Genomic DNA, 12,024 nt, shown 5'->3' on the forward strand with positions numbered 1-12,024 from the left:
CATTTCTTCTCATTATCTAACAAATCCATTTTAACGTCCCCACATAGAATCTACATATCGCTGCTCGTATCTCTTCTACTTTCTTGCGCAGTCAAGCTCACCGTGGACGTCGAGGAACTTCACTGTAAGTGACGGCACTAGTTTCTTTTGTTGCAGTGCAGCGCTGAATAAGCAAATTTTGTTCTGTAGTTCCTCAAAAACTTGGCTATAAGCATTTCGGATAGCTAGGACAGATCAGCCTGAAAGTTCGGAGCAGCGGAGAAACAGCGCCATGGCTCTGGTTGTCTAACGTTGTCATCAGCACTAGACTGTGGGGTCTCGAATTTGCGAGAGCCGGGCTCTTGGAGTGAAAGGACACAGTTGACACGGTCGGTACAAACCAAACAATACACATACATTTATTTAACTCATTTACAACGACGATATCGTCCGCCGAATTGTTACATAAATCGTAATTAACACGGTAAGTCATCTTTACACACAATTTTCATACACTACAAAACATGACAAAGGCACAATAACACACCCAAGGCGGCGTCGCCAACACTTGACTTACCACGAGGGCCCCGCCGGCGCGCAGGCCCGCGGTGCCACGCGCCGAGGACCCTCGCTAGAGACAACCGTTCGCGGCAGCCGCCGCGTGCAGAAGGGACTGGCTCAACTCTCGCCCGCCACAAAGGCTTGCTTTCCGCCAGGGATCACTACCGGCACTACCACTGTCACAACCATGATGATGATGGCAGTGGTAATCAACGCCACCTACCACCCGGTAGTTTGTGGGGTCTCGGCGAGGTGAACGAGCGCATCGCCACGCCACGCTCTTGGAGTGAACGGACACAGCAAATGCGGTCGGTACAAAGCACACAACATACATACATTTATTAACTAATTTAGATGACGATATTGTCCGCCGAATGTTACATCAATTTTAATTAGCATGCTACCATACAAACAACATAACGCAGTGACACACTAAACACACAATAACATGATAAACACACACTACCACATACCCAAGGCGGCGTCGCCAACGCCTGACTTTCCACGTGGGCCTCGGCGCGAAGCCCGCGGTGCCGAGCACCGGGGGTCCACGCTACACGCAACCGTTCGCGGCAGCTGCCACGCGCAGAAGAGGCTCGCTCAACTCTCGCCCACCACCAAGGCCTGCCTTCTGCCAGGGGCCACCGCCGGCGCTACCACTCTACCAACAGTGGTACTCAAAGCGAACACAAGGCCATCTATCGCCGGGCGGTGGTCACCACCGAAATAAAGCCTTGGGGCGAGACACGTGCGCCACGCGGCGCAGACAACTTTACAGGGGGGGGGGTGTCAGCACCCCCACAAGTTGTAACCCTAAATGCGGCTTTTGGGCGAGACACGTGCGCCACACGGCACAAACAACTTTACAGGGGGTGTCAGCACCCCCCACAAGACTCATTGCAAAATCTTAAAATGACCTCTTCGACTGACACCGCGCTCTTGGCAGAAGTCACTGTGGCGCACAAAAGTTGTGGCGATCAGCACTACGCGACCGACTAAAACCAAGAGAGAAGCATTCTGGTTGCCCTCTTGATTTCTTAGAGGGCCTTTAAACAACCCTGTGGTCCAAAATGTGTGATGAAGCTGTAACTGCGCGCTTGTATGGTTTCAACATGCTTCCGCAAAAATTTTCCGAAGAAGGGTGTTACTACTACTTACTGGTCGAACATTGTGCGTCTCAAGTTGGCCTTGATCAGTCAAGAGCTGAGGTCAAAATGCTCTCAGAAAACTAACCCACCAAACGAAGAAGGAGACGCTGTGTGGAGCAGTTGCGAGGTACAGAACAACCCTCTTTGGCTGGTTTTACTGTCTCGCTCGGCCTCCCCCCTTCTGGACAGTCAAAAGGGGTAGGCGTAGTTTACTGTCGTCACTATGCCCACTTTGGCAACTCGACGAGATGTCGGTGATTACGTCATCGGTATGCAGCCGATGGCCGAGCTAGGTTGCCTCCACGCGACACTCGTGCTAAAACAGGGTGGTGAGAAAGCATGGTAAAGGCATGGCAGTACCTCTGCAGTGTAGGGTACCCATTGACAAAGTCAGTGGAAGTTGATTTTGCCTCTGGCAAGATTGTCATTTCGGGTGCAAGGATTGGACAGACGCTGCTGAAAGGCGCAGAAATTTTGTTTAAGAATGGGGGCTGCTCATAAAAACCACACCATATCCACGGAGTGAATGATGATGAGTGGGGCGAAGCATCCGTTAGCCCGTCCGCGCAACCATTCATGCCTCTGTTCATATGTCCCTCTGCTAGTCCGTCAGGGCGCGCATCTAATGAACACTCCAAGTACTGCCATCTCTCATCCCCTGTGGCACTTGCCCACTCCAGAGCGGGAATGTGCCACCGATGGCTACCTACTACTACTACATACATGGGAGGATGTACAGACCTGCGCCTAAAGGAGCTTCGGCCCTAAAATAAGAACAATGCGGCATTCTGCATGAATTGACAAACTTGTTTAGAAGATTTAAAAAAAGAAAAACATGGCAGCCCTAGTACTGTGAAATCCAGTTTGTAGAGTTCCCACTGCTTCGTTTACCGAAGTGTTGACGCCGATATTTGATGTAAGCTTGTACGGTTTTGTTAGGGAGGTTTGGAAACTTGGTGTGCGATTACTACCATTTGATACGCTTTATCGACTTCCTGATTGCTGCGGCAGTTAATATACATGTCTGCAGCGAGTTCGGTCAAGTTATTTTCCCTATCGCATGTACTTACACAGCGCTCGTGAAGCGCAGGGGGAGGGGCATTAGCCTGCTCGGCGAGGTGATGGCGTTCTTTCTTGCGCGCCACCAATGTCGCACGTGTGTTTCCAAAATGTATGTTTGTAGCAATTTTAGGTTAGTTGTTTGGATTTCTTCTTGTTCATTTCTATTAGTTGTACTACTTTAGACCTTGTTCATTCATTTTGACCCTGTCTTAGTATTGATAGTCGTGTTACGGCCTGTATTAAGCACTGTACTGTGAGCGTAATCATGCCACATGAAATGTATTGATAGACAAGGTGAGCCCCTCAAGTGCTCCGCACTTGAAAAAGTCGAAGCCTGTTTACTGGCAGTTAGACTTTGATCTGGGCTAGTTTGCTCATAGCAAGAGGAAGGCAAAGCACAACTGGATTCATTGTCTCAGTCGTGCTTTGCCTTCCCATTGTTTAGTGGCACTTTAAGCTGGGGCTGCAAGGCTGATCTTTCGCATGAAAAACACCCAGCACGCAGCGAACGTCCACATAGCTGTTCTTGCAGCGATGTTCGTACAACGAAAAATGCAGTCTGCGCAAAGTTTGCCACGTTGACAGACAACATAAATTCAAATAGCATGAATTATGTGCATCTACAAACCTTTTCACGCAGTCAAGCTCAACATCGGATTCGACCAGTGGAAGCGTTGCCAGGGTAAATTTTTTATCATTATATCATAAAACTCTCAAATGCGTTGTAACGTCTGCAGACCATGTCAGTCTGTCACTGCTCATACGTCTTCTAATTCTTCGCACAGCGGCGCTCAGCGTGGACTTTGAGCAGCTTATCTGTAAGTGACAGCTAATCCTGTGGTCCGTTTTGCTAGGCCTGCTTAGGAACTCTGTGGTTGCGATTTGAGATTCTGGGGACAGATCAGCCAAAGTTATAATCAGTAAGAGGTTCCCAGCATAGCTTTAGTAGATCAGCATAATAAAAGCTCTAGCAAAGTTCCAAAATTTTATCAGGACCGTTTCAACGGACCCTGCACTGTTGGCAGAAATCACTGCAATGTACAGGAGTTGTGGCTACCCACACGCTACATGAACGGCTGCGACTAAGAGCGAAGCTCTGCGGCTCAACTCTGCGGCTCATCTTTCGTGGGTGGAAAATGCAATATGTCGCAAATGCCCAGGTCGCCGTCATCACAACGACAGTTAGCGCCACGCTTGCCGAGTTGACAGACAATATGCATCCCAATAGCATAAATTGTATGCGTACATATTACACTTTTCAAATTACTGAACGCTGCGATAAGAACGATTGTTGTGAAATCATTAAATGGTGATTTATTAATGTGGACACTATCCATTGACTACGACAAGTGAAATGTGCCACAGATATTCTGCGTAATATCTGTGGAACCGTGTGCCTGCAGTGTTCCATCAGCTTTAGCAACCAACTGCAGTGAAATTTTGATTTGTCTAAATTCGGTATATACTGGCATAAGCAAGCCCTCAAATGTTTTAGGTACTTAACAGGTAATTCAAGGACATTTCAAATGTTATCGGTAGGTCTTAGAGCAGCTTACTTTGTCTTTTTTCATATTGATGAAACAGTATAGCATTCATCAAGGTGCTGCGCATGTGAGAATGTGAGGTGTGCATGACGTGCTATTTGAGAGAGGAGCATAACGTTCTGCAAGACTCGGGCCATTTGCGATGTCATGCGGCACTACTGTTCTGAGTGTGAGCACCGCGGCTCACATCACTTCTCTTTTTCTGCACAGTCCAGTTCATCGCCACGGTACAGCGCCCGTACCAGTTACACAGTGAGTGGGGACGGTAAACCGTTTTTCTCATTTTGCCTGGACCGCCTAACGCTCTTGTTGCACCACGAAAGCGTGGTCATGCTCAATCAACTCACAAACACTGCCGCAGAGATCTTCATCACCTCCCCATTTGCACGCGAACACTGGGTGACAAATCGCTGCTTTTGCTTGCTACATCAGCATCTCGCAACGCTATAAGAGGTTCCCATTCAGCAATCACAAGTTTCAGGCAAAAGAGCGGGAGGCCGGACCAGCCGGTTCTCGCGTTCGAAGTGCCGTTTTGTCTGACGCAGGTTAATAAAAAAAATATTGCCACTGCAGGAAACCTTGTAGATGCATGAGTGTATACACGGCAGCAACATTTCTTGACAGCGCTGTGGAAGCTACAAAACTGAAGCGCACGACTATCACTGCGCCAAGAGATAGTACTTAACATTATTGATGGTTTTCTCATTTGTCTTGCTGAGACAAATGCTGCTTTATTTATTATGAGGCTCAAAACATTGGTGGGAAGTCATTGGCAAAATTCTTTTTCTTTGCATTTCTTAGCCAGCACTATCTTTTCAGTACGGCCATTTTTAAAGGAAACGTGGCATGCGGGACGTCGGTGGGTCACTGTGCAGCTGCAAGCTGCAGACAGGCTGCGTAGTTCTCCTAGAAAAGTGTACGCATAATATCACACTGAAATGAAATTTGAACAATTGAGAGGTTTCTGTCATTCACATTCTTCGTGTATATATTTTTCTGGACACGCTAACCATACCGGCGAGCAAACCTGAAAGCTGCTGCACTACTTGCGGAGCAACACGGATCTGTGGAAGTCCCACTTCCTAAGCCTTCGCTCTAATTTAAAAATATCTTTGTCACAGAGTATAGGTGTATAGTCTTCATGCTTGGTGGTGGTAAATCCTGCAAGTGAAATGTCGCACGCACACCATGCATCATTTTGTTGTGCTCCCAAGTGTGACTCTTGGTACTGACCTGGCATTCACAAACGTTGTACAGAGGAAACTGATGTCACCTGTATTCGTGAATCGTTCCACAATGCATAAAAAACACCTCGCCTTGAGAAGATGATACGACACGAGTGGCGACGCCACTTTGAAGTGCCTCACCAACTTACCATGGTGTCATAGACGTCTGCTAAAGAGGCCTGCCTTTTATCAGTAAGGACAAATGAAATTGTGTTCTGGGGGGAGCCATAGGCATAACGAGGCACAGTTCATTGAGCCATTGTGATCTAATTGCAAAAAGGTGAGCTTTAATTTGTGATGTCTCACCAATATTTATGTGCTCGGTTGGCACTGTGGAAATTCATTAATGAAGCTTTAATAATGAATATGATTGTGAATTAATCACAATTGAAAGTTTGAAAAACAACTTATGATGTAGTGATTCACTTTAGTGTGTATTTAACAAGTGCACAGCCTAGCTGCATATTGCTACAGGGTTGATCTTTCATTCGTTCTTTCTCTCTTTTTTTTTCCTTTACCCCATCCCCCCACGCAGACCGAGACTTCGGTAACGGTGCGCAGCCGTACCACCCGAAGCCGCTCAGCGTCCAAGTCGCCCAAGACGAAGCGTGTCACAAGCCGCAGTCGAAGCCGCAGCGCATCCCGGGCCACTGTTACGTCCCCGAGAACGCCCCGGTCGCCGCAGAAGAAGGCCGCCACTCCCAAGTCACCCAGCCCTGCCAAGAAGGCCAAAAGTCCGGCCAAGAAAAGCCCGGCGCCGAAGAGCCCTGCACGCCTGCCAAAGACTGCACGACCCAAGAGTCCGGGGCGACCCAAATCGCCCGCCCCCAAGAGCCCGGCGCGCAAATCACCGGTGGCCAAGAGTCCGGCTAGGAAGACTCCAGCCAAGACGAGAGCACCATCTAAGTCACCGGCGCGCACCACCACACAGCGAAAGAAGAGCGTCAGCCCTGCAAGAGAGAAAGGTGTGTACAGTTTATTTTGTGGGGGTCCGGCGCCTGGGACTTCGGCTGTGTACTGAAACCTGGTCTAATAGAAAAGCCAAGGTTGCTTTTTTTGTTGCCTGTTGCTTCAGTGTACACTCAGAACTCAATATAAAGAAGGCAGAGCTCACAAATTATTGATTATAACAAATTAACTAAAAATTGTTTCACAAATACAGTTTTAGTTACAATTTTGCATTTATCACAAACTTTATTTTATATAACAATGTTACGTGCGTGTCTCACGTGATCTGGTTATTGTGAGGCTTATGTTTATGCTTAATAAGGGCCCCGCCGCAGTGGTCTAGTGGCTAAGGTACTCGGCTGCTGACCCCCAGGTCGCGGGATCGAATCCTGGCTGCGGTGGCTGCATTTCCAATGGAGGCGAAAATGTTGTAGGCCCGTGTGTTCAGATTTGGGTGCACATTAAAGAACCCCAGGTTGTCTAAATTTCTGGAGCCCTCTACTATGGCGTTTCTCATAATTATATGGTGGTTTTGGGACGTTAAACCCCCTATATCAATCAATAATAAGTTGCAACTTATTAAACGTGAAGAAAACGCACAACATAATGTTCTGGCCCTTGGTAATTCCATTAAGCCATGTGTGAAATGAAATGAAACGCAATATTTTCATTGAAGCGTAATGCGTGGGGTGTCCTCTGAAAAGAGGTATGCTGACCTCTTTTCAGGCATTTCTTTCTTTTTTTTTTTTCAGTAATTAAAGGACAAAGCACTTCACTCTTTATATCTTTGAACTATAAGAAATATTTGAATCCAGTGGATGTTTCAAAGCTCGCGATACACAAGTGGCGATCGTTCAGCTACCACGGGAATGATGGCTAATACGTGAATTTGCTTAGTCTTCGTGCTTAGTCTTCGTCTTCAAACCAACTAGCCCAAATAGCCATCCTTCTTCAATGCATTTTTAGTCTTTGGCTTTGTTTTTTGCTGATCTCTGTCTGTTCTTTATTTTTATTTAATTTATTCCGGATAAAAGAATGGGGGTGCAAGTGGGGAGGTGAGACCGTTGAACTTTTGCTGCACTTCACCTTGTGACACAGCGGCTGCAAGCTGCACATAGCCAATTCCCCCCCCCCCTCAAAAAAAAAAAAAAGAGAGAAGCTTAGGCAAATCTATGTTCTGCTTATCATTGTCGTTCTGGCCGGAGTGTTGTGTTTTGTGGCTCCCATAGACACTGGCACCAGATTTTTCTTTAGTGTAGTAGACTACGAACTCCATGTTCATTGAACCTTGCAGGTGACGACTCCCTGCGGGTTGGCCCCTCGCGCATTCCGGTGTCCTCCTCATCTTCATCGTCGTCATTGGAAATCACCGAGAAACCGCCGGTGCTCAGCCGCGCAAGCCTCTCAACGCCCCTGGGCGCCTCGGCCTCGCAGCCCGTGGTGAGCCTCACCACCAACTCCATCACTCGTCGCGTAGTGAGCTCGCCCGTGGCAGGCGTGTCACCCCACGCAGTGCGGTCTTCCTCTCGCATCGCCACCATGCATGCGACCTCGGTGAGTAGTGTCCGAACGAATTCCTCTCTAAACCATTTTGCAACGGGTTGAAATGTGGCAATTTTTTCGGGCGCTAGAATAGCTCATACTCTCGCCACGACAGTCAGCTGCAAGCGACCAGCATGTTGGAAATTTTAACAGCAACACGTTAAAGGGCCACTCACTAGGTTTGACAATTTTGAGCTGGCAAGCGCAATGCGTAGACGAGGCCTTCATGATCACGTCTACCAAAATTTGCAACGCTACGCACTGCGGAAATGGCTCAAATTTCAAGATGAACGCTGCTCCCCCTCCCCTCTGCCGGCGCACGCCTAGAGAAGGAGGGCATGACGTGGGCATGACGTGGGCGCATGAATGGCCCTACGTACACGGCAATGCAGTGACGTTGGTCCTCTACGTAGACGACTCTGCTCTGGCGTTGTCAACAGTATACCACGTGACATGGCAACCATTATTTAACACAAAATGCGTAGTTTATGTATTTGTTGCTTTAAGGGGAGACTCTGGTGTTCTAAAAAAATTTTCTATTTATTATCATATTCAAATGAAATTTTCAGGCAATGTATCTTTTAACCTGCTGTGAAGATATATGCAATTCATTGGCTTTTATCTCAAGTAGTTTTAGAGATATTGAATAAATAATGAATAGTTGGATTGCCCAATTATTATGCAATTTAATCATTAAATATCCTTGAACACTTTATATGGACATAGTCAGAATAATCAAGGATCACAGCTATACTATCACTGTAATTTTAGCTCTATCTTTATAAAAGTTATTGCCATATGTAATATAATGGTTGGGAACAAGAGAATTTTCATGAGATTTATCAGCACATAAAAAATTTTCTCTTGACTAAATATAAATTTTAGTAGTCTGATTGTGTATAGGAACTCGTAAGCTGTCAATTGCAACAAGAATCGTTGAAATCTGATCACTAGATCAAAAGATCCTGCGGGCACATAGGCAAAAAACTGATTTTGAGAAAACACAAAAAGAAGTTTGAACACTATATATAGGTTTAATTCTTGCCAAAAAAGCAACAGATGGGAGTCCTTTTAGCTCTAGAAGCCACCAGGCTCATAATCACCATCACTCTCCTTCACATGCCTCTTCTTCATGGCATTCTTGAGGTCTTCTGCTCTGGTATGCTTTTTGTCACATGCTGCTAGCCGCTGCTGGTCTTTTTCCAGACATCTTTCAACATCTGTGTTGCCTTGGTTCAAATGCATCTCCTTCAAAATGGCCTCAGAAGCATGTTTCTTTCCAGCATTGAACTGAGCAACCGCTTCCGCAACAGCAGTTTCGACTGTGAAGAGCGAGGCGTGCTTGGTTTTCGGTACAAGCGACCAGATCACTGAATGGAGGCTCTCATTCGAGTTTTGAGTTTTGCCTCTTTGGCAGCGCTCCAACAGCTTTCGATCTGAGAGGCGAGTGTACACTGGAAGGAGCGCTTCTGCAACATATTCGGGGAGGTTGTACCGATGCTTAGGAGGAGCCTGCTGCCTTGCCACTGCCTTGTTGTGGGCACACCATGAGTCTTCTCACCGTGAATGTGGCTTTGCATCAGTAGAAGTCACATGATAGTAAGTGGCAAAGACAGCATTCTCCATCTCATCGATGTTTCCCTGGTGTGCCTTGAGTGCCCAACCATAATAATTTGTAAGCTTCGTTACAAGCTCAGCAGTGAGCTTTCCTTTGCCACCGAGGCTTGGCCGACCTTCCCCCTTGCTCTTCTGCAGGAGGTGTCTCGGTGCAGCACCCATCCTTTTATTTATATGATTTACGCAATCCTCCTTTTCGATAGACACGAAGCCATACACTTGCTCCTCCTGAAGGCTGTTGAAAGCACGGCTATGGCCATCGCACAACATCGTTGTGTAGCGGAATCGATGCTTTTCGAGGGACTGGCGAAACAGAATTTTGGCAGCCTCCACCTCCATCTGGCCAGGCTTGCTCGAAGAGGGTTTTTTTTGGCACTTGTGCCGAGCTTGCCACTCACTGTATCGAGGGTCGTCGTCCTTGGGGCCAATCTCGCAACCCAAACAGAAGTTCGAGAGAACTTTGAAGTCCAACTTATAGCTTGAAAACAGTTCTATTACAGTTCTATTACAGTTCCCACACAAATGCGTGACAAGTGGCCACGAGTGAGCCAAGTCCCGTCGAAGGAAACTGCGATATTGCCGGGGTTCCCGAAATTCAGTTCAGAATAGATGGCCTTCACAGCTGTTGCGCACTCGCTCATAATACCCGTGGATGCGTTCATCGCGGCAGGGTTCATCTTGGTTTTGACGTAGTCTTGGTACGTTTTGTTGTGCATTCCACGACGAGACACATTCAGGGCCGAAAAAATGTCATTTAGCACGGTCTGCCCATTGCCCGGGCTCATAACTGCACGAGCCGCAAGCACATTTACTTCGAAAGGGTTGCAGGTCGCATTCCCCCCTGCTCTCGGCGAGCTCCATCCGGCGCTGACATCTCCGCAGACGGCACAGTTCACCACTATTCTAACTGCCAATTCGTACTCACGGTCGCCCCGTGAAATGTTCAATGGGCCAGAGCAGAATTCGCATTTCGCGCACCGAAGCAGTTGGTTCAGCAGCGGTAGGCTTAGTAGGGTGAACTCTGTGCCGGTCCCCGCCGCTTCCGGGGAATCTCCGATGAGCGACCGCTTTCGGCGGGTAGCTGATAACGAGGACAGCTTCTGTCGTTGCTCTTCCGCGCAATGTTCAATTGCCACTTTTTCCGCTTCTGTCACAAAATGCGTATCAACGCGCGTTGTCCTCGTGTCGTCGGCCACAGGCATCGCTTGCGCGGCTGCAGCTTCGGTGGATATCGTACACTTGCTGGCGCATGTCGCGAAGCTCGTCGCCGTCGATTCACTCGACGCTGCTTCAGGTATCCGAGACCGGCGCTTGCGTTTTTTGCCGTAGGCATGAGCTGTCGCGAATTTGCGTCGCCCGCCAGCCATCGCCACGTCCGAACAAATTGTGACAAGGAGTCGCGCATTGTTGCACACAGTCGGGCAGACGAAATTTTCGGTCGTCCAATCGTAGAGCAGGATTTGCCCCCACGTGGTATAAATGCGCCAATGCCGTGCGAGTATTTCCTCCTTTTTGGTGGCATGTAGCTCCATAGTCGCCAGACTTAGAGTTGTTTTCTCACTAAAACAGGATTGCTGAAGAATTTAGCTTTCGAATGATTCCAAAATGGCCGTGCTGCGGCTAAATTGCCCGTTTTGGGGGGGGGGGCGTTTTCGAGCGAGAGTAATCATGAAGATCTCTTTAGAACGCAATAACAAAATAAATACTAATCGGAATGCGTTAATATTCCTGCAATAGATTCTTTTGGACGTTAAGATTTCGAAAAAAAAAATATTTTGAAAAAATGATTTTTTGCTTTAAAAGACCCGTGTCTCCCCTTAAGAGATTAATAAAATTTGAAATAAGTAATGAGATGCAATAAAAAATTGTGCACGTTTTTCTTTAATTTTTTTCCCATAAAATGATATGAGATGCGGGGCTAATGTGCCAGTGGTTCGCATGCGTTCGTGTCCCCGCGGTCAGCGCATTGAGCAGACGACCACCTTGAAATGCTCCTACGCGTTCGCGCACTCATTGTGCCCATCTACTCTACCGCATCTAAGCCAGCGTTTCCAAACGATCCCGCAGAAACAGGCAAAAGATCTAAAATAACGCTGGTCAACAAAGCAATGCCGCTTGCGTGCTTGGGGGTTGGACTTATTTGGGCACGTCGTGCGCACGTCACCTCTTGGTCGGATGCCGGAAAGGGTGGTGAAGAGATTTGGCTTGTTAAGGCTACGCTGAGGAGCGGCAAGGGTTTCGATTCACCTCCTCTCATCCTCTTTTCGCGCTGCTTCAAAAAACCTGTTTTCTCCGCTCGTGATGAACCGATTCAAAAAAATTTTTGTGGCAAAATGTTCCTCATCGGACACACAACAACTTTCACAGTCTAACTAAAATTCGGTATGGGGCCTGGTG

General features: G+C 47.6%; 1 protein-coding gene across 5 annotated transcripts in view; it reads left to right on the plus strand.

Annotated features, from left to right (window-relative positions):
* The window catches only part of LOC119167224 (delta(14)-sterol reductase TM7SF2), a 62,575-nt gene that overhangs the window by 7,730 nt on the left and 42,821 nt on the right, over window positions 1-12,024 (plus strand). For 2 of the 5 annotated variants that reach the window (XM_075866893.1, XM_075866892.1), the window contains exons 4-9: window positions 92-124; window positions 3,391-3,432; window positions 3,536-3,568; window positions 4,505-4,546; window positions 6,056-6,485; window positions 7,763-8,022. In XM_075866893.1, the coding sequence (XP_075723008.1) occupies window positions 92-124; window positions 3,391-3,432; window positions 3,536-3,568; window positions 4,505-4,546; window positions 6,056-6,485; window positions 7,763-8,022 (840 nt within the window). The remainder of the gene's footprint in view (window positions 1-91; window positions 125-3,390; window positions 3,433-3,535; window positions 3,569-4,504; window positions 4,547-6,055; window positions 6,486-7,762; window positions 8,023-12,024) is intronic. The other 3 variants (XM_075866895.1, XM_075866896.1, XM_075866894.1) reach the window with 2 other exon arrangements.

The sequence above is a fragment of the Rhipicephalus microplus genome, chromosome 6, assembly GCF_043290135.1.
Source record: "Rhipicephalus microplus isolate Deutch F79 chromosome 6, USDA_Rmic, whole genome shotgun sequence".
In the NCBI taxonomy this organism is placed as follows: domain Eukaryota; kingdom Metazoa; phylum Arthropoda; class Arachnida; order Ixodida; family Ixodidae; genus Rhipicephalus; species Rhipicephalus microplus.